The sequence below is a fragment of the Loxodonta africana genome, chromosome 6 (assembly GCF_030014295.1).
Source record: "Loxodonta africana isolate mLoxAfr1 chromosome 6, mLoxAfr1.hap2, whole genome shotgun sequence".
Classification (NCBI taxonomy): Eukaryota; Metazoa; Chordata; class Mammalia; order Proboscidea; family Elephantidae; genus Loxodonta; species Loxodonta africana.
The window spans coordinates 44,893,945-44,921,843 of NC_087347.1; the positions used below are offsets into that span (position 1 = coordinate 44,893,945).

Below are 27,899 nucleotides of genomic sequence, written 5' to 3' on the forward strand. Positions count from 1 at the left end.
CCCACAGAGGGTGACCTACTCCTGGAGGGTGGAGGGAGAGCAGCTGCCTGCATTCCCCAAATGCTGCTATTCTAGGCTTTCCCAATAGAAACCACCCAGCTCTCTCCATCTCCTCAAAGAAAAGCCTGGTATAACCCAGGTGCCCAGCAGCTTACCCTGAATTGGGATAAGAAATGAATTCTCCACCAATTTGTAAGTCCTTTCCCAAGTAAACTCCAATTGTCTGGTATATATCAAATATACCTATCCCTGCCATACTGATCTGAGTTATAAAAAGTATACTAGAAACACCTACCATTACTCCTTCTTTCATGCTCATTTTGCCAGGGCTCCTTCTGTTGAAGAAATGGGAAATGCAGGAAATTCATAAAGTTAGGACAAGGGTGAAAATCTCAGCTTGACACAAAGAAGGGTGGACACTTAATCCCCCACCATAGGAAAGGCCATTGGCAGGAGATAGGAAAAGAACCAACTCTCACCTTCTAGAGGGGAGGGTACACTAAGACACACTAGCAAAAACACAGCCCAACAATGCACGAGGGCATTTATTCATTGCAACATTACTTGGAATAACTAAAGAGGAAATAACTGTAATATCCACCAATAGCAAGTGGCTGGAAAACTCTGGTACACCGAGATGGTGGAGCAGGATGCAGAGGACAAACCGTACATACTTAGATGGAGCGATCTTCAGGATCTTTCAGAAGCAGCAAAGTGAAGAAGGGTATTTTAGCATGCTACCTCTTTTGTAATAAAGGGGAGTTTTTTTTTTTTTCAAATGTAACAATGGAAGAATTCATCAAGAAACTAATAAAAATCGTAGTCAGTGGGGGGAAGGAGGAAGGAACAGGGAATCAGGATGCAATCCAGACTTCTCTGAGTGTCCTGTATTTATAGTTTTTACTTGGACCTTCACAGATGTTTTACATAATTAAAATACAAAATACAAATTCTTTAGTACCCTCGTCTTTTCTGCATTCTTCCCACCCTGCCCCCTGCCCTTAGCCTTGCAACCGAAAGTCAATGGGGACATGGCCAAGGTGGTCAGGGAAGGAGCTGACCCTACCACTTGATGCGTGGTTGCCAGCACTGTGGACACTTTATGAGTGTACCTGCCAAGTCACCCAAGTCACTGCGGACACTGCCCATGCTGGATCTCCCCAGGCCTCTGGCTGCAGGAGGGTGACCTGTCTTCAAGCCAGGCCATAGCTACAGTACCCTCACTCCTAGAGCTGCCCAATACCAGAATTCTCCACCTCTGAGGAAACAAATGCAAAGGAAGTTCAGTTTCACTTTCCAAAAGACTTCCTGCCTTTCTTTTCACAAGCCTTCAGAGTCTAGAATCCTGCTCTGGTTTTGTCCAGCTGGCTGTGAAAGCAGTTGTGTGAGTCCTCTGGGACTGAGGGCATAAAAGATATAGCATCTCCAGGCCACAAGTTTCCTTGATTTTTCTCCTCCCTTGGGCTGATGGAATCAGTAGGAACAGGGACTAGGACTAAGATTTAGGGTCTGTCTGCCTCTCTTTCCCTGAGGATGTGCATCCTCTGTTGACACCCCCAAATCTTTGTGTCAGAGAGGAACAAATGAATGAATGAATGACCCACAGACTGGCCACACTCAGTCTCCTTTAGACTGTTTTCAGGGAAGACTGCCATGTGTCTCGCAAAGATCATAACCACGTTGTAAGGGACAGACTGCAAATTTTCCCTATGTCTTCCCTCCATCCCACCCTTTCCTAGCGGGGCACCACAGGGAACCCAGTTCTGGCCCTCTGGAGTGAACCAGCTACATAATTTGTAAGGCTCCATACAAGATAAAAATGTGGGGCTCTTATTCATACATTATTTAGAATTTCCAAAGGGTGACAACAGAGCATTAAGTGAAGCACAGGGCCCTGTGCCACTGTACAGGTTGCATGTTCATGCATCTGGCCCTGATGGCATCCCACAGATAAGAGCAGAAGAATCACTTCAAAGTGGTATACTGGAGTCAGCTCAGTCTAACTAATGACAGCCACAGTGGGAATATTTACACCATAGAAATCAGCAAACACCACAAATCAGGGCTTCTTTCCTCCTTCCTTCCTTTCTTTTCCTTTTTTTTCCTAGGGGGTGGGGTGGAGCCCATTGTTAAACATTTACCAGCACACCAAACCTACCTGTGAGGCTCCATGGACCTGCATATTGCCCAAACGGAAAGGCAGCTCTTCTTCTCCTTGATGCAATGCCTCAGTTTCCTTGTGTAACTGGGAGACTGGAAATAAAATCACAGGAAAACAAAGATCACCTTCTGACTAGTAGCAATCCAAGATAACCAATCACCAAAAAGCAGTCATTAAAAGAAATTATTTTAAGGGGGCCTATAGATTTTTAATGGTATTTGATTTTTTTTTTTTTTTGCTTTTGGCGGACCACATATATACCCAGAACAAAAATGTCTACTTATAAATTATTCCTATTGTTATTGTATCTTATTTCATTTGTTATTAATTTTATGTTTTTGTTATTTTATATTTGTATTTTTATTAGTTCCTTAAAGCTACTGTATACTTCATTAAATATTATGTACCTACTAGCTATTTCAAAACTTATGGTGCTTAGTGAGCTTCTTGGATCAGGTGGACACTTGAGACTAGGTTGGCATCTCCTGCCTGGAGGGGAGATGAGAGGGTGGAGGGGTTTAGAAGCTGGCAAAAAGGACACGAAAAGAGAGTGGAGGGAGAGAGCAGGCTGTTTCTGAATAGAGGTAGGATCCATAGTAAATGGATCCCATAGTAATTGGGAGTGTGTGGCAAGGTGTATATGGGTTTTTGTGTGAGAGACTGACTTGATTTGTAAACTTTCACTTAAAGCACAATAAAAATTATTTGAAAAAACTTATCATGCTTAATGTGCCAGAAAATTGCCAAGTAGAGATTCCAAAAGCATTACCTCAAGATAAAAATCAGAATCTGACTATAATAGCAAAAAAAGAGAAAGCAGAGAAAGAAAAAAATATATATATTCAAAAGTGGTGATTATAAATATGTGATATCCATAAAATGGATCTCTATGAAACCATTAGTAAGAATGAGTTACATCTGCATTATATACATGAAAAAAATGCCATATATATTAGATGGGAAAAAAGCAAGTTATAGAATATGATTAGGGCTATTTTAGTAAAAAAAAAAAAAAAAAAAGGATATATATACATATGCATATATATGCACACACACACCCACCGATCATCTATCAGTTCGTCATCCTATGGTGGCTTGTGTGTTGTTGTGACGCTGGAAGTTATGCTGCTGATATTTCAAATACCAGCAGGGTCACCTGTGATGGACAGGTTTCAGCGAAGCTTCTAGACTAAGACAGACTAGGAAGAAGGGCTTGGCGATTAAAAAATTGACCGGAGAAAACCTTATGAATAGCTGAAGAATATTGTCTGATACAGCGCTGATGGATGAGTCTCTCAGGTTGGAAAGCACTCCAAATATGACCACAGCCTTCAGTATGGATTACACATCAACATAAAGAAAACAAAAATCCTCACAACTAGACCAACAAGAAACATCACGATAAATGGAGAAAATATTGAAGTTGTCAAGGATTTCACTTTACTTGGATCCATAATCAATGCCTTTGGAAGCAGCAGTCAAGAAATCAAATAACATATTGCATTGGGTAAATCTGCTGCAAAAGACTTCTTTAAAGTGTTAAAAAGCAAAGATATCACTTTGAGGACTACAGCGCACCTAACCCAAGCCATGGTATTTTCAATCGTCTCATAGGCATAGGAAAGCTGGACAATGAGTAAGGAAAACCAAAGAAGAGTTGATGCCTTTGAATTATGGTGTTGGTGAAGAATATTGAATATACCATGGACTGCCAGAAGAACAAACAAATCTGTCTTGGAAAAAGTACAGACAGAATGCTCCTTAGAAGCAAGGATGACGGGACTTTATCCCTTGTACTTTGGAGATGTCAGCAGGAGGGATCAGTCCCTGGAGAAGGACATCATGCTTGTTAAAACACAGGATCAGCAAAAAAGAGGAAGACCCTCAACAAGATGGACTGACACAGTGGATGCAACAATAGGCTCAAACATAGCAACGATTGTGTGGATGGTACAAGACCTGGCAGTGTTTTGTTCTGTCATACATAGGGTGGCTATGAGTTGAAACCAACTTGTCAGCACCTAACAACAACACACACACACACATAACTGTTTCTGTGTAGAAGAATATCCTCCAATGTGGGTCTGGCCAGTTCAGTGCCATCCCCTTAATCCTGACTGGCCTGAAAGCAGAAGATGAGCAGTATACGTGGTGACAGGAGCTTGGTCAGCTAAGGCCACAGAAGAAGCTAAGAAGTTTGGGACTGTAAACATCCTCCACCCAAGCTTAAGCTTGAGGTTCCAAGTACCTGGAAGCTCAACTCAGAGGCCTCTTACGTGTTTCACTGCACAAACGAGACTGTGCATGGAATGGAGTTCAATTTTATAAAAACAAATATATAAAAGCCAAACCTGTTGCTATCAAGTTGATTCCAACCCATAGCCACTCTACTGGCCAGAGTAGAACTGCCCCATAGGGTTTCCAAGGAGCAGCTGGTGGATTCGAACTGCCAACCTTTTGGTTAGCAGCCTGAGCTCTTAACCACTGCACCACCAGGGCTCCACGCATGGACTGGAGTTCAATTTTATACCCGGTGTCAAAGCAGCAGTGTTGGTTTGTGACATGGCCTCAAACTTCTTATCCAAGCCAGTGGGTGTTTCTACATTTGGTGTGATTTTCGCTGGTACTCAGAAGAACATTGACTCTGCTGGGGTCACGGTGGTGATCATTCATGATGACCTACTGGAGTTTGCTCTCTAGGAATGCCCCTCTGTCCTGGAATACAAAGTGCGAGCCAGAAACAACTCCGTTTACAACACACCGCCGTGCTTCAGCATCTGTGTCATGGGCCTGGTCCTGGAGTGGATTAAGAACTATGGCAGTGCAATAGTCATGGAGCAGCTTGGCTCCGTCAAATCTCAAATGGTTTATGACATCATTGATAACTCTCAAGGATTCTGTGTATGTCCAGTGGAGCCCCAGAATAGAAGCAAGATGAATATTCCATTCCACATTGGCAACACTAAAGGAGATAATGCTCTAGAAAAAAGATTTCTCAGTAAAGCTCTTGAACACAACGTGATGTCCTTGAAAGGGCATAGGCCTGTGGCAGGGATCCATGCCTCTCTGTATAATAGTGTCACCATTGAAGATGTTCAGATGCTGGAAGCCTTCATGAGAAATGTTTTGGAGATGCATCGGTGCTGAACACATCCTGACCAATGTATAGTTTGTCATCAGTGTCTGAAATTCAAAATGACGAGGTAATAGCTACCCCCAAAAATTAACAAACAGTATTTTTCTCAAATAAACGTGCTTGATATAGATTCTTTTTTCAAAGAACAACAGCAAAACATCGAGAGCTCTGCAGAGCTGGTGGGATTTAACAGCCACTTCACCTCCGACTTCAACTGGAAGCATTGTTTTTAAATCTACCTGTTACTTTTCTAACTAATTCAAGCTTATTTTGTCTTTGCTGCTACTTTTTCTAGCTCGATCTCAGTATTCAAACTGGCCTGTGGACTGAATTATGCAAATTGCAGTAAATTATTTCTGGAGACACACAAACTCACAATATGGATAGTGGGTGGGACCCACTAGGCACTGAGTCTAGATCTTCTTCAAAATGACAGCAGTGGGGTCTCCTGGGTTCAGCAGTCATTAAGATTGACCATTTGGTGACATTTGGGACTTCTAGGCAAAGGGCAAACTGTAGGTCTTTCTTTATACTCTTACTCTCATAAAGAGATAAAAATGGCATACTATATTTTATATAGCAAGGTCTGTTTTTAATACCATATAGTTTATATCTCTATGCATTTATGTTTCTAGGAATGTGGCTCTCGGTGACACGTAGAGACTTTTAGAATTTATCAGAATCCTTAGCATCGTGCATTACATTAGCAATAGCTGCACCCTTTTCATAAGCTGCTTCAGAGAAATGAGATTTAGAAGTTCTGTACTCTGCTCTTATTCTCTTTTCATTAGCTAGAAGGGAAGGTTGTTCAGTTGGTTTCTTGTTTGTTTTTTAATAATGCCTTCAAACTAAAAATCTCTGTTAAACTCCCTTACCCTTTATTCACGTAACTGTTTTCTTTATTGTGTTTGACCAGAGTGATGCTGTGAGTTCCGGAAGAATCTTTGCTCAAGAGTCTTTTCCACTTTTGTTCATCCATTGTCAGTATTTTATGTTGAATAGGTGAAGAACATTAAAGTACTAAAACAACAACCAAAAAAAAAGAATATCCTCCAAACAGTGGTTGCCTCTGGAAAATGGGCTGGTCATGTGGAAAAGCAATATACATTCTGTATTGCTTTCATTATTTAAATTTCTATTGAATTTTATTATAATTAACATATATCATTTTTTTCATAGCAAGAATATAAATTTTTAATGCTTTTCATATTTTTTACATTTTTAAAATAATTTTATTTTTGTTGTTGAATATACACAGTGGAACACATACCAATTCAACAATTCCTACATGCACAATTCAGTAACATTGATTACATTTTATGAGTTGTGCAACCACTCTCACCCTCCTTTCCAAGTTGTTTTTCCCCCAATAACATAAACTCAGTATTATTTCCTTTCTATCTTTTGAGTTGTTGTGGTCAATTTGATCCCACATAGATAGATCTTAAAAGAGCACAATGCTCAAGACAGTCATTCTTTACTAGTTAAGCTAAACTATTGTTTGATTTTAAGATGATTTCAGGGAATATTTTGGGTTTAAGGTTTAACATTTTAAAGATTATCTCATGACAATAGTTTCAGCAATTCATTTAGCCTCCTTGGCTCCAGAAAATCTGGATTCCATGAGAATTGCATTTCTGTTCTACATTTTCTTCCCTTTGATCTCGATTCTTCTAGAGAATCTGTGACAAAAATATTTAGTAGTGGTAGGCAGTCACCATCCAGTTCTGGCCTTGTGGCAGTGGAGGCAGTTGTTCATGGAGGCAATTAGTCACACATTCCATTTCCTCCTCCTATTCCTGACTCTCCTTCTTCTTCTCTTGCTCCAGACAAATAGAGACCAACTGTTGTACCTTGGATGCCTGCTTGCAAGCTTTTTTTTTTTTCATTAACTTTTATTGAGCTTCAAGTGAATGTTTACAAATCAAGTCAGACTGTCACATATAAGTTTATATACACCTTACTCCGTACTCCCACTTGCTCTCCCCCTAATGAGTCAGCCCTTTCAGTCTCTCCTTTCGTGACAATTTTGCCAGCTTCCAACTCTCTCTAACCTCCCATCCCCCCTCCAGACAGGAGATGCCAACACAGTCTCAAGTGTCCACCTGATATAATTAGCTCACTCTTCATCAGCATCTCTCTCCTACCCACTGTCCAGTCCCTTCCAGGTCTGATGAGTTGTCTTCGGGAATGGTTCCTGTCCTGTGCCAAAAGAAGGTCTGGGGACCATGACCACTGGGATTCCTCTAGTCTCAGTCGGACCATTAAGTATGGTCTTTTTATGAGAATTTGGGGTCTGCATCCCACTGATCTCCTGCTCCCTCATGGGTTCTCTGTTGTGCTCCCTGTCTGGGCAGTCATCGACTGTGGCCGGGCTCCAACTAGTTCTTCTGGTCTCAGGATGATGTAGGTCTCTGGTTCATGTGGCCCTTTCTGTCTCTTGGGCTCTTAGTTATCGTGTGACCTTGGTGTTCTTCATTCTCCTTTGATCCAGGTGGGTTGAGACCAATTGATGCATCTTAGTTGGCCGCTTGTTAGCATTTAAGACCCTAGACGCCACATTTCAAAGTGGGATGCAGAATGTTTTCATAATAGAATTATTTTGCCAATTGACTTAGAAGTCCCCTTAAAGCATGGTCCCCAAACCCCCGCCCTTGCTCCGCTGACCTTTGAAGCATTCATTTTATCCCAGAAACTTCTTTGCTTTTGGTCTAGTCCAGTTGAGCTGACCTTCCATGTATTGAGTATTGTCCCTCCCTTCACCCAAAGCAGTTCTTAGCTACTAATTAATCAGTAAAAAACCCTCTCCCACCCTAGCATATATCATTTTTAAGAAAAAAAAATTAAATATAAAGCAAATACCAGGGTTCAAGAAAACACATAGCATTAGCCAGATGTTCCTTAAATAGAGCTGGTGTGCTAATCAAATACAGTGTACTTGGACTTTAACCCGTTGCCTTTGAGTCAATTCCGGCTCCTAGCAACCCTATAGGACAGAGTAGAACTGCCCTATAGGGTTTCCAAAGAGTGGCAGGTGGATTTAAATTGCCAGCCTTTTGTTTAGCAGCCAAACTGTTAACCACTGTGCCACCAGGGCTCCACTTGGACTTTGGATAACACTAATTACAGAAAAGTCTAAAATTTACATACCTACTATCTTTACAGTTCTTTAGTCCTTCATTCTAAGAGGCAGAATTAGGCCCAAACCCTCAGGACTACGAAGAGTTAATATGAAAATATTAATAATGCAAAAAATAAAATAAAATAAAAAATAATATAAACAATGATTGATACTCAGTAAGAGATCACACAGCAGGTAGGTTGTAGAAATGAAAAATCAAAATTAAAATTCTTCTGATATAAAACTCAGTCCTCAAGACTCACTGAGGCACAGAAACTAGGGTGACTTCTCCAGAGTTCAAATATCCAATAATATGGCCATCTGCCCTATGTCTATTTGTATGGAATACTCGATTGAAGGAAAACCACAGTGTGATCCAAAAAAATAAATCTCAGAGTTCAAGTAAGGATTCCAAATATTCTTTCCACATCAATTTCCTGCTCATTCTTTCTCACTTGATAACTCGATGGTAAGTAGGGCTGTTTTTATTTTTTACCATTTCTGCTTAAATTACGCATTTATTCACTGCTTTAGTTACTGTTTGATATTTTATTAGTTTAACAACAGGATATTTTCTTCCTCATTTTGTGCTAAATGAATTCTTAGAAGTTTCATTTTGACTAGTTTTGTTTTTAACCAAATAAATGTGCTGGCTAAATTGACTCACTGAACTAAAGTGTGGGTGTGGCATAAAAGCTTCATGAATATATTCATGAACTTTTATTTTTACCTCTTGTTTAACTGTTGGAGAAATGGACTTTATCATCATGCAGCCAGGCAACCAGGTTTGATCACTGCACTGTGCTATTTACTACCTCTACACAATACCACACCAATACTTCCTTAACAAGACAGACTGGGGAAAGAAAAAAAAAAACAGGAAAATAGAGTTCTTCTCTGATAGTAATTTCTGAGAATATGAAAGCCCCCATGACTTTCCTCTCCAGCGAACATATTCATGATAGCAACATTTACTAAACACTTATTTCAGGCCAGACATGCATCTTACAGGAATTATCTCATTGAATCCTCAAAAAAAATCCATAAGGTAGATACTATTATTATCCCCACTTTACGGATCAGGAAAGCGAGGCATAGAAAAGCTAAGGAAAGGGTGACTGCACCACTAATCAATGGAACTCTGGCTGTCTGACTCCAGAGACCCCACTCTTAACCACTTTAACCTGCGTCCTTTTTTTTATGTTATTTCATTCAAAATAATTTCATATATTCTCAATACACATAAGAATTAGAAGAACACATTTGTCTAAAGCTATGTTCCCCCACTAGAACATAAGCTCCAAAAGGGCAGAAGCTTTGTTCTGTACCCTCAGCTCCTAAAACAGTGCCTGGCACTGTTTGCATTCAGTAAATATGCGTTGAATGAAACAATGAGGGACATTTCTGGCTTTCCTAAGACAGTAGTCTCAGAGTGATGAGTAAACATCGTACATGGCCAATTGGCTTAAGAATTCCCAAGGTCTGGTGCAAGCAAGTATAAGCTACTTACTTTTCTCTGTTTTATATTTCTCTATCTTTTTCAGAAGGTTAGGTGCAACAGTTTTGCAGAGGTCCTCCAGTGTCGTCAGATTATCCTCACCTATTAGATCTTGTTTCTCTAGATGTGCCAGGAAACTTAGAGAGGTCTGCAAGAAAATCAATGGAGTCACATTTACTTGACTACTTGTTAGCCATCATTCAATACATATTACTTGCATGGGTACTCTGTACCCAGTTTTGTATTGATGAATAAGGTATAGCATCTGCCCTCAAGGAGTTTAACGGTATGGACGAAAAGCCATTGACGAATCTGTACAGTCTATGTGAATACCAGACACAAGTATATAGTACTTGGCTATGCACCAGCACCGTGCTGTCATGATTATGTTAGCTGAGAGGAAAGTCACGGGGCTTTCATATTCTCAGAATGCATAATTCTTCTGATTGAGCTCTCCTGGGTTCTTCATGCCTTAAAAATGGTGATAGAATTAGCCTGTGCCCCAAAAATTCAGTGGCTAAGCCGGCGACCTTGCTCAGAAGTTCTCACACATTGAAAAGATCAGGTGCCACATGCAGAAAGCACTTACTGTTTTCAAAGCAGATATTCTCCTTAAAGAGAGAAAATGTGAAGCATAGTTTCAACACTCGTTTGGAATTATATGCCAGTGAGCAAGAGCTGGGGACTAAAGCGGACACCCACAGCTTCTCAAACTTTTGTTCTCATGGTGAGTGGGGAGAGGATGTCACTACTCTGTGACTAAGGTGAACTGGCTCAACTATTTAAGAGACCAAGTGGTGCTCATTTGGAATCTGTACTAGAGCCACATGAATGTGGTAAGCAAATCAGAGGCTGCTGGAATTTGAAACCTCAAAGCCTTTTTCTTTTTCACTCATCATTCATTCATTCAACAGAGAATTCATACCATGATACAAAATTCAAGAAGTGCAAGAAGGTATAAAATAATTAGTCTCTCTCTCTCATCTCCGACTCCTAACCATCAGTTCCTCTCCCTGGAAGCCACCACTGTTACCAGATACCCAGTATCCTACCAGAAATATTCTCCAGCTATGTAACTGTGGGGGGCGGTGGGGGGGAATGTGGGTGTATGTGCATTCAAAAAAAGCCCATTGCATTGAGTAGATTGTGACTCATAGTGACCCTACAGGACAGAATAGAACTGCCCCATAGGATTTCCAAGGCTGTAACTCAACGGCAACGAGTTTGGTTTTTTTTTTAATCTTTATGGAAGCAGACTGTCTCACCTTTCTCCCTTGGACTGGATGGTGGGTTCGAACTGCCAGCCTTTCAGTTAGCAGCCGAGCATTTTAACCACTGTACCACCAGAGCTCCTTTAAACAACGCACCCAAAATGCCAACAACCAAGGGAAAGGCCAGAGTTATAAAGTCTTAGCTGATTTCTGTCCTTACCTGACCAAAAGAGAGAGAAAAAATTTTTAAGAAATTCTGGGAACAGATGAGAGGACCAAGAAGGCAAAGGAATATGGGCGTCCCCACCTGCAGCCCCAGCACACCAATAGCCTGGCAAGAGAATAAAGTAGGAGAGAGGAGGGAATGAAGCAAGATTCATCCAGAGGTGATAAACCAGGCAAAAGGGTCAAAGGGAATCCACCTAGCAAGATGCTGCACAGGGCTTCAAACCAGTTCATCCCAGGTTTGAATCCTTGCTGCGAATTTGCATTTCTAACAAATTCCCTGGCGATGCTAATGCTGCTGGTTAGGGACCAATTCTGAGAACCACTAGTAAATCACCCGGGATCTTGTTATACTATAGGTTCTTTTAAAAAAAAAAAAAAAAAAAAAACTTACTGTACTTTAGGTGAATGTTTACATAGCAAATTGATTTTCCAATCAATGATTCTTACACAAATTGTTTCATGACCTTGGCTGCAGTCCCCTCAATGTGTCAGCAGTCTCCCCATTTCCTCCTTAGGTTCCCTGTGTCCATTTGCCCACTTTCCCTGTCTCTGCCTATCTTCTCTTCTTTTGTTTTGGGTAGATGTTGCCCTTTTGGTCTCCTAAAGCCGATTGTTCTAAGAAGCACATTCTTCATAGATGTTATTGTTTATTTTATAGCCCTGTCTGTTATTTGCTTGAAACAAGGCCTCTGGGAGTGTCCATAGTTTGAAGTTAGGAGGTTGTCTTAGGGCAATAGTCTCAGGGGTTCCTCCAGTGCCTTAGTGTCTTTCAGACCAGTTAAGTCTGGTCTCTTTTTTTTTTTAATTTTGTTCTACATTTTCTATCCATTCTACCCAGGACCTTCTATTATGATCCTGATTAAAGTGATCAGTACTGGTGGCCGGGCATCATCTAGTTCTTCTAGTCTAAAATGTAGAATCTGATTCAGTATATCTGGAGTGGAAATGCAAATTCTCAGCAAGGGTTCGAACCAGAATGAACAGGTTGGAAGCCTGCTTCTGCAGCAGGTTATGTGCAAGTGAGCTCTCTGTGAACTTCAAAACAGAAACTCCTGTCTTCTTCCTTTTTTTTTTTTTTTTTTTTGGTCTTTTGTTGTTGGTGTTATAAAAAAGAAGCTGTTGTCTTGGTAGCAATCTACCAAAGGAAGAAAAGGAACTAAGATATGATTCCTGAAGCAATGATGAAAATTTGTTATACTTAGTAAAAATTATATTAGATTTTTAGTAAATGACACCTTTCATACACACACACACACACACACACACACACACATACTTTACATTGCTCTAGTTTAAGTACACCACCCTGGCAAATATCAGCAGGAAGTATCTGAAAGGTTTTTTTGTTTTGTTTTGTTTTGCTTCTTTGCTAAAAAGCTAGCAGATTTGGGTGTGGTTTTCTTTTCACTCAAGATTCTGTGTTGATTATGACACCAAGAACAGGTTTCCTGACAGTTCTTTCGGTCTCTCGGGATGTCTCTCGAACTTCTAGCAACTATCCCTGCTGCAAGTTTGTATGCAAGCTGTCATAATGAGAGAGCCCAGAGTACTTTACAAAGGTCATTTTTGTCCCCCTTGAGAGACCATATGAAGTCAGGACTCTTCCTTTTTGGCTGAGGGGTGTTCAGACCCTCCTCCAATAGCTGGTACATAATTTATTTCTGTGATGAAATCTCTTGCTATTGCAATTGCAGTTTCCAATAATGCAACCTTATTAAGCCTGGTACAAAAACTCATCTGGATTGCTTAGGAATTGTACTGTACACAATTCAGAAGGCTGGTCTGGTCACAAAGTCCAGTAGAAATCAGCCTGGATTATTATCTCAGCTACACTGAAGAGTTAGATCTCCTGTAGAGTAAATCCGAGATCACTTAAATCCAAAAAAGGAAGTGAAGTTTTCCTGAATGTGACCAGGTAATACCACAGTCCTATGCCACAGCTAAACACAGTGGCTTCTCGTTTTCTTGTTGCACTGAGTGAAAAAAACATACAAAATCATTGGGTACTTGAGAGTGACCATTTGAAAACTAATTTAGCTGGGGGAGAAACGTTTGGTATGCTGTCGTTGTTAGTTGCCATCAAGTTGATTCCAACTGATGTCACCCTATGTTACTGACCATAAAAATGCTCCTGTGGCCACAATGACTTCAAGCTGAGGGCTAGGTTTGTGTGGAAACAAAAGAGAAAGAGACTCATTCCCCGGCTTTTCTTAGTAGAAAACCACTGCTTGGTGTTGAGCATATCAGAGACCTCTTTAACAAATGCCCCCTTCCCTTCACCCCCCTATCCCATGATCTTCAGAGAGTAAGGACTTGTGTTCATAGCATGGGAAGAGATGCAACAATAAAAAGTGTTCTGATTTTCAAAAAAAACGAGTGTATGGTTACAAATGTAGGTGTATAGGCACACATTCCTATGAGTAGGTACTGGTGAGTACATATGTGTGCACAGGTAGAAGTATCTCCATATACTTCCAGTACATACAGCTTGACTATGACATATATAGTCATAGAAGACACAGTTACAGGTACTTCTCTCAGACATAACCAAGCACCTTGAGAGAATGGCTTCCTGGGTCTGAAGGTTTAGGACCTTAGTCTCATGAGGCAACTCAGTCAATTCGCATAATATAGTTCATCAAGTTCATGTTCTTCATCCTAGTGAGGTAAGTATCTGGGATCTTAAAAGCTTGTAAGCAGCCATCCAAGATACTACTATTGGTCTCTACTCATCAGGAGCAAAACAGAAAGAAGGAAACCAAAATCTCAGAGAAGAAACTAGCCTACACGGCTAATAGCCTACATAAGCCATAGTCTCACCTACCCCGCGACCAGAAGAACTAGATGGTTTCCGGCTACCACTACCAACCGTTCTGATCAGAGCCACAATAGATGGACCCTGATAGAATGGGAGAAAAATGCAGAACAGAATTCAAATGCTTAAAAAGTCTAGATTTACAGTACCAGTTGAGACTGGACGAAGGACTCCCTGAGACTATCGCCCTGAGATACTCTTTAAACTTGAACCAAAGCTATCCCAAGGTCAGCTTTTAGTGAAATAACAGACTGGCACACAAAATAAAGGATATTACCTGTGAATGTGGTACTCCATTAAGAAACCATCTATATAAGACCAAATGGTCAACAATCACTCTAAAGCAAAGATGAGAAGATAAGGGGGCAGGGAAAGTACAGTATTGGAAAAGAAAAAACCAGAGTGCAATTAGAAAATGCTGACACATTGTGAAAAATGTAACTGATGTCACTCAACAATTTGTGTAGAAATTGTCAAATGTGAACCCAATTTGCTGTGTAAACTTTCACAGAAATAATAAAATATTATTTTAGAAAAAAGTGGTCTGGTTTTATTTATAAACTCAGAGACTGGAAAATTTGTGAGCAAACGGCCCAAGTTGGGAGCAAATGTTATTAGAATCACTTAGAGGGCTTCTCAAACTACAGGAATGTCCTCCAATGTTGAGAAAATTCTGCATTTAAGATGAAATGCTGTTACTTTAGCCTGTAATTGCTTTACACTAATGCAAAGGTGAGCCCTGAAATTTACTGGCAGAATCAGAATGTTCTCAGATATCTTAATAATTATTAAAAATTATTTACAAAGCCCCTTGATATTTTTAACTCTCCAGCAAATCTTGGACCCTTAGGCTTCACTGTGAGAAACCCTACAGGTCAAGTACCCTGGTTCTTAAATAAATAGATTTTAAGAAAAAAGAAGTGATTAGGGGGAAGAAAATTTAACCTACCGATCAAGAGAGACCTAAAGGAAAAGGCTGAGCAAGACTAAACTTGTGGTCTAAAGAGGCACATTTAGGTAATAAAATCATAAAGCAACAACACAAGTGACCGCTATAAAAGTCAGGTCAGGGCTCAGGTCTAGGGGGAGGGGAGGGGCTGTGATTAAAAATTAGGATGGAGCAAATGGAGAGCTTTCTGGAGTGGCAGTTAAAATTCACTTTCTTGATCTGGGTGGTGGTTTCAAGCCTTATAATTCATTAAAGTATATGTTTGTCTTGTGTCACTTTCTGTACCTGAGTTTTTGGAGTTTTTTAACAATAAAAACGTAAGAAGAAAAGAAAAAATTGTCAAAAAAAAAAAAAAAGAAAGGGCATCAGAACTTTCTGGGACCATCTAAGGAAGAAAATGAGGAGACTCTGAGAAGGGGCAACGACTAGAAGAATATTAGAAGTGTATTTCCGCACATCCCCATTGTTGTGATTTAGTTCTTCCTGTTAACCCCCCCAGTTACTCATTGTAAAGTCACAAACAAAGAAGGCTTCAGGGAGTTGTTCAGAAAGAGAAGGGGAAGATTGCACCATCCCACTCGCTCCCACATTCCTTTAAACTTACAGAGCACCATTTTGTGACAGATTCTTCAAGGTTTTGGGACTACAATGATGAGTAAGACTTAGTCCCCACCTCCAAGGAGCCCACGGCCCATCTTGGGGAGATAGGAACCCCAAAGGGTGGAGTTGCTGTGACAGCTTAAAAGAACACAAAGGCAGAATTCTCTGAGGCTCTGAAAAGGGAAAATAATGACTCACAGGCTGTGGCCAGAAATAGATAATTAACCTGCTCAGTTCTACCGGCCTGACACCAGGAAAAACGTTTAATGAATTACTGACACAGTCCTCCTTACTGACACAGTCTTCCTTTAACTTACTCCATGTAAAACAGCTTCCTGTTCCTCTGTGATTAAAAAACAAAACCAAACCCGGTTGCCATCCAGTCCATTCTGATTCATGACTTCCATGATTAAAAAAATAAACAAACAAAAGAAGATATTCGTCAATACTACCAGTTGGTCTGGGAGGAATGTGATATGGGAGGACTATTGTATAGGCTCAAGAACACTGGGGATGTTCTCATTCATAAGTTCATAGCTGCTCATTTTATTACTATATTTCATAACCTATATGTATGTTACATGTATTCTTTTGGATTATGAAATACTACATAATTTAAAATATAATAAAATTATCAATTAAATAACACAATCAAGATAATATTATAGGGTAAAATTGAACATTGCCCCCTTCCCAGATTAACTGCCTTGTTTGTCACAAGTTCTTATTAGAGTTAAAAGAAAACACATAAAACTTTGAGGCCTGAAAGAGAGACATGCAGCTACTTTCCTGCCCTTAAATGTAACTATTATAACAATAATATTGGCAGACAGCAAGTATATTAATATTAAAAACATTATTGTTATTTAAAGTACCTTTTCATCTCATTTGATTTTCACAGAACCCCTGAAATACAGACAGTGCAAAGTCCACTAAAAAGGACACCACAGGCCTCCTCAGAAACCTCACCTAATGTAGATGATGAATAAATAATTCCCACTCTGCCATTGTTCCTCCTCTCCTTGTTGTGCCCCACACATTCCTATATCATAAAACACAGAGGACCCCAATAATAGTTAGCCTTTACTGTGTAGTTAAGCCAGTTGCCATCAAGATGATTTTGGCTCATGGCAACCTCATGTGTGTCAGAGTAAAACTGTGCTCCATAGGGTTTTCAATTGCTGATTTTTTAGAAATAGACCACCAGGTCTTTCTTCCGAGGTACCCCTGGGTGAACTGAAACCACCAAACTTTCAGAGAGCAGGCAAGCATGTTAACTGTCACACCGCCCAGAGACTCCAGACTGAGCAGATATTACGTGCCAAATACAGGCTCTGGGTTAGTGCTTTAGCACATTATTTCCTCTAATTCTCCCAGCAGGAAGGAGGAAGAAGTCTGATTCTCCACAATTTAACATATGAGAAAGCAGAGACTCAGAAAGGTACAATAACTTGCCCCATGTCAGGACATTAGCAGCAGACCCAGGATCGAATCCAGGCCCATCTGACACTAAAGTTGGCATTCCTAACCATACTGTATGATAACAGCCTCCTGAAGAAAAGCCTTCCTGAAAACCCTTCCCAGTACCCTTCCAGTTCCCAGTAAAGGGCCCCCATGAAGGCAGTGCTCACATAGAACTCATTCGATATGACCCACTCACCATCTCAGTTTTTGGAAACACGTTTGGCAGAAGGAAGATCATGCTCCTTAAGTTCTCAGAGTCGAGGTCTTCTGACAGTTCATAGAGCAGGTTTCTAAGAATACACACAAAATGACAAAAAAATCTCACACTCTTAGAGGACATCACAGTAAAAGCACTATGTGCTTTTACAAACATTATTTGACATTTGAATGATCCCAACCCTGTAAGTAAAAAAAACCTAAAAAACCAAACCCATGCTATCAAGTCAATTCTGACCTATAGTGACACTATAGGACAGAGTAGAACTGCCCATAGGTTTTCCAAGGAGCAACTGGTGGATTTGAACTGCCAACCTTTTGATTAGCAGCCCAAAGCTTAATCACTGCCTCACCAGGGCTCTACCCTACGAGTAGACATTAATTCCGCTTTACAGATTTAAAAACTAAAAGTCTGAGCTTCTGAGTGTCTTACTTAAATTAACACAGTAAGCAGGAGTGGCAGCCATTCTGATTCCAACTCTAGCATCATTTTCTATCACATTAAAAAAAATGTGATAGAAAATTGGGAGGCCTAAAACACCGTTTCAGTACTCCCTCCCATCTCCTCACTTCATTCTAGAAATTCAGGCTTACTCTGCAGCCCTCAAAAGAAAGGACCTGAGACCACCCAATATAAACTGTACTGCTGAAACAGGCGGGGAACCACCCCACCCTCTGGACATTCATATCAATCAACAATCAGGAGAACTGAATATTTCACTCATACATAAACACCCCTGCCGACCAGTGACCATGCCTCAGCTGCTTAACCACTGGAGTGGAAAAGAGAATTTCCAGAATTCATTATTTCTGTCACAGACCCAGGTATAGCTCAGGTTCTGGGAGCTGTTTCCAGTGCTAAGGCCTGAAACGTTTTAATCACAAGGGCCATTATACTCTTCCAAGGCTCCTCCTCTTGAGACTCTCTGAAGCAGGCATTACATCAGAGAACAATGTAAAACAGTGTTACCTAAGATCTGACCCATCATAGGCTCAATGCCTATATTTCACCTCTTTGGGCAAAATGAAGGAGCCTGGTGCTGGTGCAGTGGTTACGAGCTTAGCTGCTAACCAAAAGGTTGGCAGTTCAAACCCACCACCCACTTCATGGGAGAAAAATATGGCAGTCTGCTTCTGTAAAGATTACAGTCTTGGCCTATATCCCTCATTAACTTAGATGCAAAAAATCCTCAATAAAATTCTAGCCAATAGAATTCAACAACATATCAAAAAAATAATTCACCATGACCAAGTGGGATTCATGCCAGGTATGCAGGGATGGTTCGACATTAGAAAAACAATTAATGTAATCCATCATATAAATAAAACAAAAGACAAGAACCACATGATTTTATCAATTGATGCAGAAAAGGCATTTGACAAAGTTCAACACCCATTCATGATAAAAACTCTCAGAAAAAGAGAAGTAAAAGGAAAATTCCTCAACATAATAAATGGCATTTATATAAAGCCAACAGCAAACATCATCCTAAATGGACAGAGTCTGAAAGCATTCCCCTTGAGATCAGGAACCAGACAAGGATGCCCTTTATCACCACTCTTATTCAACATTGTGTTGGAGGTCCTAGCCAGAGGAATTAGGCTAGATAAAGAAATAACAGGCATCCAGAATGGTAAGGAAGAAGTAAAAGTATATATCTGCAGATGACATGATCTTATAGACAGAAAACCCTAAGGAATCCTCAAGAAAACTACTGAAACTAATAGAAGAGTTCAGCAGAGTATCAGGATACAAGAGAAACACAAAAATCAGTTGGATTTTTCTACACCAACAAAGAGAACATTGAAGAGGAAATTACCAAATCGATACCATTTACAATAGCCCCAAGAAGATAAAACACTTAGGGATAAATCTAACCAGGGACATAAAAGACCTATACAAAGGAAACTACAAGACAGCACAGCAAGGAAAAAAAAAGAGACATACATAAGTGGAAAAACATACCTTGCTCATGGATAGGAAGACTCAACATTGTGAAAACGTCTATTCTACCTAAAACGATCTATAGATACAATGCAATTCTGATCCAAATTCTGACACTTTTTAATGAGATGGAGAAACAAATCACCAACTTCATATGGAAGGGAAAGAGGTCCCGGATAAGCAAAGCATTACTGAAAAGGCAGAACAAAGTGGGAGGCTTCACTCTACCTGATTTTATAACCTATTATACTGTCACAGTAGCTGAAACAGCCTGGTACTGGTACAACAACAGATACATAGACCAGTGGAACAGAATTGAGAATCCAGACATAAATCCATCCACATACGAGCAGCTGATATTTGACAAAGGCCCTAAGTCAGTCACATAGGGAAAAGACGGTCTCTTTAACAAATGGTGCTGGCATAACTGGATATCCATCTGCAAAAAAATGAAACAAGGCCCATACGTGACACTATGCAAAAAGCTAACTCAAAATGGATCAAAGGCTGAAATATAAAATCTAAAATGAAAAAGATCATGGAAGAGAAAATAAAGACAACGCTAGGAGCCCTAATACATGGCATAAACAGTACACAAAACATTACTAACAATGCAGAAGAGAAACCAGATAACTGGGAGCTCCTAAAAATTAAACTCCTATGCTTATCCAAAGACTTCGGACTGGGGAAAAGTTTTTAGCTATGACATTTCCCATCAGCATCTGATCTCTAAAATCTACATGATACTGCAAAAACTCAACTACAAAAAGACAAATAACCCAATTAGAAAATGGGCAAAGGATATGAACAGACACTTCACCAAAGAAGACATTCAGGCAGCTAACAGATACCTGAGGAAATGCTCACAGTCATTAGCCATTAGAGAAATGCAAATAAAAACTACAATGAGATTCCATCTCACTCCAACAAGGCTGGCATTAATCCAAAAAACACATAATAATAAATGTTGGAGAGGTTATGGAGAGACTGGAACACTTATACACTGCTGATAGGAATGTAAAATGGTACAGCCACTTTGGAAATCGATTTGGTGCTTTCTTAAAAAGCTAGAAATAGAACTACCATACAATCCAGCAATCCCACTCCTTGGAATATATCCTAGATAAATAAGAGCCTTCACCCAAACAGATATATGCACAGCCATGTTCATTGCAGTACTGTTTACAATAGCAAAAAGATGGAAGCAACCAAGGGGACCATCAACAGCAGAATGGATAAGTAAATTATGGTATATTAACACAATGGAATATTATGCATTGATAAAGAACGATGATGAATCCATGAAACATTTCATAACATGGAGGAATCTGGAAGGCATTATGCTGAGTGAAAATTAGTCAGGTGCAAAAGGACAAATATTGTATGGGACCACTACTGTAAGAACTCAAGAAATAGTTTAAACACAGAAGAAAATATTCTTTGATGGTTATGAGAGTGGGGAGGGAGAGAGGGAGAGGGGTATTCACTAATTAGATAGTTGACAAGAACTATTTTTGGTGAAAGGAAAGACAACGAACAATTCAGGAGAGGTCAGCACAACTGGACTAAACCAAAAGCAAAGAAGTTTCCTGAATAAACTGAATGCTTCGAAGCCCAGAGTAGCAGAGGCGGGGGTCCGGGAACTATGGTTTCAGGGGACATCTAGGTCAATTGGCATAATAAAATCCATTAAGAAAACATTCTTCATCCCACTTTGGAGAGTGGCATCTGGGGTCTTAAATGCTAGCAAGCGGCCATCTAAGATGCATCAGTTCGTCTCAGCCCACCTCGAGCAAAGGAGAATGAAGAACACCAAAGACACAAGGTAATTATGCACCCAAAAGACAGAAAGGGCCACATGAATCAGAGACTACACAGCCTGAGACCAGAAGAACTAGACGGTATCCAGCTACAACCGATGACTGCCCTGATGGGGAATAAAACAGAGAATCCGTGATGGAGAGCAGTGGGATGCAGACCCCAAATTCTCATAAAAAGACCAGACTCAATGGTCAGCCTGGGACTGGAGGGACCCCGGAGGCCATGGTCCCCAGACCTTCTGTTAGCCTAAAACTGGAAGCATTCCCAAAGCCAACTCTTCAGACACGGATTGGACTGGACTATAAGATAGAAAATGATACTGGTGAGGAGGGAGCTTCTTGGCGCAAGTAGACAACTGAGACTGTGTGGGCAGCTCCCGGCTGGAGGGGAGATGAGAAGGCAGAGGAGGACAGAACCTGGCTGAATGGACATAGGGAATACAGGGTGGAGTGAAGGAGTATGCTGTCTCGTTAGAGGGAGAGCAACTAGGAGTACAGAGCAAGGGTATATATAAATTTTTGTATGAGACACTGACTTGATTTGTTAACTTTCACTTAAAGCACAATAAAAATAAAAAGATTACAGTCTTGGAAATTCTGAGGCAGTTCTACTCTGTCCTATAGAATTGTTACGAGTCGGACCTGGCTCAACAGCAATGAGGTTTTCTTTTGAGGTGGGGGGCAGAAATGCCTATATTTTACTTCACTGGGTTCATTCTACCCAAAAATGTATTTTAAAAATCTATAACTGAAGAACACCAAACATACAAGGTAATTATGAGCCCAAGAGAAAGAAAGGGCCACATAAACCAGACACTACATCAGCCTGAGACCAGAAGAACTAGACGGTGCCTGGCTACAAGCGATAACTGCCCTGACAGGGAACACAACAGAGAACCCCTGAGGGAGCAGAAGAGCAGTGGGATGCAGACCCCAAATTCTCATAAAAAGACCAGACTTAATGGTCTGACTAAGACTAGAAGGACCCCAGGGCTCATGGTCCCCAGACCTTCTGTTAGTCCAAGACAGGAACCATTCCCAAAGCCAACTCTTCAGACAGGGATTGGACTGGACTACGGGATAGAAAATGATACTGGTGTAGAGTGAGCTTCTTGCATCAAGTAGACACATGAGGCTATGTGGGCATCTCCTGTCTGGAGGGGAGATGAGAGGGCAGAGGGGGTCAGAAGCTGGCCGAATGGACATGAAAAGAGAATGGAGGGAAGAAGTGTGCTGTCTTATTAGTGGGAGAGCAACTAGGAGTATATAGCAAGGTGTATATAAATTTTTGAATGAGAGACTGACTTGATTTGCAAACTTTCACTTAAAGCACAATAAAAATAAAAAGATTACAGTCTTGGAAATTCTGAGGCAGTTCTACTCTGTCCTATAGAATTGTTACGAGTCGGACCTGGCTCAACAGCAATGAGGTTTTCTTTTGAGGTGGGGGGCAGAAATGCCTATATTTTACTTCACTGGGTTCATTCTACCCAAAAATGTATTTTAAAAATCTATAACTGAAGAACACCAAACATACAAGGTAATTATGAGCCCAAGAGAAAGAAAGGGCCACATAAACCAGACACTACATCAGCCTGAGACCAGAAGAACTAGACGGTGCCTGGCTACAAGCGATAACTGCCCTGACAGGGAACACAACAGAGAACCCCTGAGGGAGCAGAAGAGCAGTGGGATGCAGACCCCAAATTCTCATAAAAAGACCAGACTTAATGGTCTGACTAAGACTAGAAGGACCCCAGGGCTCATGGTCCCCAGACCTTCTGTTAGTCCAAGACAGGAACCATTCCCAAAGCCAACTCTTCAGACAGGGATTGGACTGGACTACGGGATAGAAAATGATACTGGTGTAGAGTGAGCTTCTTGCATCAAGTAGACACATGAGGCTATGTGGGCATCTCCTGTCTGGAGGGGAGATGAGAGGGCAGAGGGGGTCAGAAGCTGGCCGAATGGACATGAAAAGAGAATGGAGGGAAGAAGTGTGCTGTCTTATTAGTGGGAGAGCAACTAGGAGTATATAGCAAGGTGTATATAAATTTTTGAATGAGAGACTGACTTGATTTGCAAACTTTCACTTAAAGCACAATAAAAATTTAAAAAAATACAGAAAGAAAAAAATCTATAACTGGACATCACATGAATGATTTTCCTCCCTACTCCAGAAGCACATCTTTTTCATATTGCTTATTTGGCTCCAAGTATGCATTACTCTCTTCTCAATAACCCTGGATGAAAATTAGAAACACCAATGAATCACTAGAGGAAGAACTGTGTGAGAGTGTAAACCAAACAGTTGCCATCAAGTCAGTTTTGAGTCATGGAGACCCCACGTGTGCCAGAGTAGAACTGTGCTCCATAGAATTTCAGTGGCTGATTTTTCTGGAGTAGATTGCCAGGCTTTTCTTATGAGGCACTGCTGGGTGGACTCCAAATGCCAACCAATCAGTTAGCAACCACCCAGGGACTCCATCTGGCAGGGTAGAGGATAGTAAACAAGAAAAGCAACAGGCTTTGCTAGGCTGAGGTGGGCTGAGGTGAGCTTCACCTGATAGTGAGAAGCAAAACAAAGGGAAGTGAGTCCCTGGGTGGTGCAAAAAGTTAAGCACTCAACTACTAGCTGAAAGGTTGTGGCTCAAATCCACCCAAAGGTGCTTTGAGAGACAAGCCTGGCGATCTGCTTCTGAAAGGTCACAGCCTTGAAAACCCTACAGAGCACTTCAACTTTGTACACATTGGGCTGCCAGGAGTCGGAATCGACTCGACAGCAACTAACAACAAAAACCAAACCCATTGCTTTTGAGTTGATTCCAATTCATAGCAACCTTATAGGACAGAGTAGAACTACCCCCATGTGTTTCCAAAGAGTGGCTGGTGGATTCAAACTGCCAACCTTTTGTTTAGCAGCCTGAGCTCGTAACACTGCACCACCAGGGCTCCACAACAACAACGGTAGAAAAAAACACAAACCCATTGCCATCTAGTGGATTTCAACTCATAGCGACCCTATAGGACAGAGTAGAACTGCCCCACAGAGTTTCCAAGGAGCACCTAGTGGATTTGAACTGCCGACCTTTTGGCTAGCAGCCATAGCACTTAACCACTGTGCCACCAGGGTTTCCAACAATAGCAGAGGATTATTTCAGAAAAACCTTGCTTCAAAACAAAGGGAAGAAGCTCCTCCAGGCCCAGAGTTCACCTCCCAACCTTTCATTTCTTTAGCTGAGAAATCTCCTCGTTTTGAATCACTTTATCAATCAAGGAGGTAGATACAAAAAAAAAAAAGATCTTAATCCCAGTTGCCTTTCAAAGCCTAAGGTGTGAATGAACACTGGATGCTTCCAGGATGAAGTAGGAGGGGAGATGGAAAATCCTCCTGTCCTGACCACAGACACCTCCTTACCTGAACAGAGGGACCCTCCTCTGGGCGGGCAGCGAGCTCTGCACTTGTTCTTTGCTGTACCGGAGGTGCCGCAGCAGTGACTTCTGCCTGATGATGAAGAGGAGCTCCGCCAGGAGGAAAGGGTCTTCCTCACTCAGCTGCTCCTCTGCCAGGAGCTGCTCAAAAATCTCCAAGGCTGAGCCGGACTTCTCCAGCTTCTTGGGGGAGAGCCAGTCTCGGCAGAGAAACTTTAGGGCCTCCACATCTTTGGCCCCCAGGCATTCATTAATCTTCAGAAGCTTCCGGCGAAAATCCATCCTACGATTTTCCTCCAAACTGGTATCCAGACCTTGACGTTGAGATGTCATAGTCAGCTTGGGAAAGACAGAACTGGAGCAAGGAGTTCTAGAGTGAGGACACACGGCACCCCAACTCCCTAGCCCCTCCTCCAATCCTGGCTACCTCTGTTCCTGGCATTAGACTTTACTGGAAGTGCTAAAAAAGAAAAAAAGAAATTCCTGCAAGGTTACTTCAAATACCAACAGCCTAGAAAATTCCACCCCAACACAATTGGTATGTTACTCTTCAGGAGGTGGGGAGGGAGTTTTTATCAGAATTCAATTTACCCTGATTTCTCCCAAATAAAATGTCCCCTGTGGTACTAGTCAAGAAGGAAGAGGACAGAGTCTGATATCGCTGAGGCCTGGTAGTCCGGCTGGAGCTCACAGGCCCAAATTCATTTCTGCCTAATAGCAGGAATAATGTTTGGATTTATGTTTTAAATTTTAGAAATAAGGCAACATGGAGGTTTACTCTTCTGAAGCATCAACCAACCCGAAGACAATGAGGGACCCTGAGGGCTATTCGTTACATCTTTAACTTTAAATGGCTAACCATGAGCAGGTCTTTATGTCACAGACACAGAAGCCATAATTGCAGACCCCAAAAGGAAAGGGTAGTTTTAGACAAAGTTGCTCAGATCAGTGCAGGAAGTTACAAATTACCCATCAGTGTTTCCACCTGACCCGTTAATAAACTATGGTCTTCCCTAAAAAAAAAAAAAAATTCATTAAAAAAAAATTTTTTTATTTTTGTTATTGTGGAGAATATACACAGCAAAACATGCAATTTCTACATGTGCCAATTCAATAGTGCCAATCCAACAGTTTCTACGTGTACAATTGTAAAATGGTGGAGTCACACCTTCTCTTCTAACTTGGGGGGAGGGACGGGAAGAATCAAGACCAGCACCATCAGCCCAAAGCTTGATTCCTGTGAGGCACAGGTGGGACATACTTCACCTTCCAACCCTTGTTACCAGCTCTGACACCAGCCGTCCCTCCCACTCCCACGACACTCTTTTCTTCTTGCCTGCATTTGATAATTTGTTGCAAAGGCCACACAGAACTCACAGACCATACTCACAATTATGGACTTTATCAGGGAAGTAGCAAGTTACAATTGAAGATCGGTAAATTTTTTTTTTTAATAATATTTTATTGTGTATTAGGTGAAAGTTTACACAGCAAATTCGGTTCCCCTTTAATAAGTTTTATGCAAATTATTCCATGTCATTGGTTACAATTTTTAGAATGTGTCGGCATTCTCATTATCTCCATTTTGTTTGTACTGCTACCATCGATCTAGCTTCCCTTTCCCTCCTTGCCTTCTCGTCTTTGCTTTTGGGTATCTACACTAAATTTTGTTCTCATTAGAGGAACAATGCATCAATAAAACTTTTCACTGTAATGTTATTCATTCCATAAGGCCTTGAGGTATATATTCACTGTGCATGACTTGGCTGTTTTTAGAAACAGGAAATTACTTTCGAAAGGAAGAACATGGCAGAAACAAAACATCGATAGCAAGAATAGCTAGGTGGTTAAAAAAAAAAAAAAAAAAAACCTAGGTGGTTTAACTACAAACAAAAACCGAACCAAACCCATTCCGGTGGAGTTGACTCTGACTCACAGCGACCGTGTAGGACAGAGTAAAACTACCCCATAGGGTTTCCAAGGCTGTAAATCTTTACAGAAGCAGGCTGCCACATCTTTCTCCCCTGGAGCAGCTGATGAGTTCAAACCGCCCACCTTTCAGCAGCTGAGCACTTAACCACTGTACCACCAGGGCTCCTCCTTGGTATAACTGTCCAAAAATCAAACCAAACCCACTGCCATCCAGTCGATTCCAACTCATAGCGACCCTATAGGACAGAGTACAGCTGTTCCACAGGGTTTCCAAGAACGGCCGGTGGATTCAAGCTGCCGACATTTTGGTTAGCAGCTGATCTCTTAACCACTGCACCACCAGGGCTCCAGTATAAATATTTAAAAAAATAAATAAAAAAAAAAAAATTTTTTTTTAACATAAATTTTCTTCTTGGCTTCCACTCAAATTTTGTGCAATGAACAGTTATTACTTTTGTTGTGGCGGGGGGGAGCTATTTTTTGTGGGATTATCATGGGTTCTTCCCTTCAAGTATCCCTGAGGTCAAATGATTGGTTTCTTGCAGACATTTTCCTATTCTAATAAGTAGTACATTGTATTTTCCTGAAGATTCTGACCCTTAGCTTTACTGAGTTGGCCAAACTTTGTGGACTAGCATATTCTTGACAATAAAAAGCTGTGTTGGAGCCCCCCTGTTTTTTTTCTTTTTTTACTTTTACTTTCTTTTTCCCTGGCACGGCAGATAAAACCAGGCAGAAACAATGCCATTGCTGGCAACTAGCTTTTGCAAGTTTCTATGACGTGAAGCAAAGGAAAAGGCTGGGGTATGAGACCCAAGCGAGGAAAAGATATTACATACCTTTAGATCAAGTCTCACCGATCCTCTGGAGGTTGATAGCACTCAGGGAAATTGGAATTCAGGTCCTCCATGTGTTTCCAGTTTCCAGGAAGCTCCCATTTGCGCGGGAAGAGCACTCAAAACTTGTTGGCTGAGCAAGTGAAAACTGGATCCTCTGGCTTTTGTAACTTGATATTAATTTCCTGCTGATGTCATCATCTCCTGTCTGCCATTTCTCCTCCCCTTTCCTTTTTTTTTTTTTTCCCAGCGTTAAGATAACCCTGACAAACAGCAGCTCCTAAAGGCAAATTCACAAGTTTCTTTCCCATGTAGAGCTCAGGATTTTCCCAGGTAAAGCAAAAATCCGTTGCCCTGGAGTCAATTCCAATGTATAGCAACCCTATAAAACAGAGTAGAACCACCCCATAGAGTCTTCTAGACTGCAATCTTTAGAGAAGCAGATTGCCACATCTTTCTCCCATAGAGCAGGTGGTGGTTTCCAACTGCCAATCTTTCAGTTAGCAGCTAGGCACTTAACTGCTGTGCCACCAGG

General features: G+C 41.0%; 1 protein-coding gene and 1 pseudogene across 6 annotated transcripts in view; one reads left to right on the forward strand and one right to left on the reverse strand.

Annotated features, from left to right (window-relative positions):
• The window catches only part of LOC100663859 (caspase-10-like), a 42,901-nt gene extending 15,301 nt beyond the window's left edge, over positions 1-27,600 (reverse strand). For 2 of the 6 annotated variants that reach the window (XM_010602495.3, XM_010602501.3), the window contains exons 1-6: positions 27,368-27,594; positions 24,583-25,056; positions 17,380-17,473; positions 9,929-10,064; positions 2,159-2,253; positions 296-335 (exon numbers count right to left, since the gene is read on the reverse strand). In XM_010602495.3, the coding sequence (XP_010600797.1) occupies positions 296-335; positions 2,159-2,253; positions 9,929-10,064; positions 17,380-17,473; positions 24,583-24,929 (712 nt within the window). In that variant the 5' untranslated portion in view covers positions 24,930-25,056; positions 27,368-27,594. Of the gene's footprint in view, positions 1-295; positions 336-2,158; positions 2,254-9,928; positions 10,065-17,379; positions 17,474-24,582; positions 25,057-27,367 lie in introns of all 6 variants that reach the window. The other 4 variants (XM_023542392.2, XM_010602496.3, XM_023542406.2 and 1 more) reach the window with 4 other exon arrangements.
• On the forward strand, positions 4,685-5,397 carry LOC111749128 (phosphoserine aminotransferase-like; annotated as a pseudogene).
• Positions 27,601-27,899: the final 299 nt, after the last annotated feature.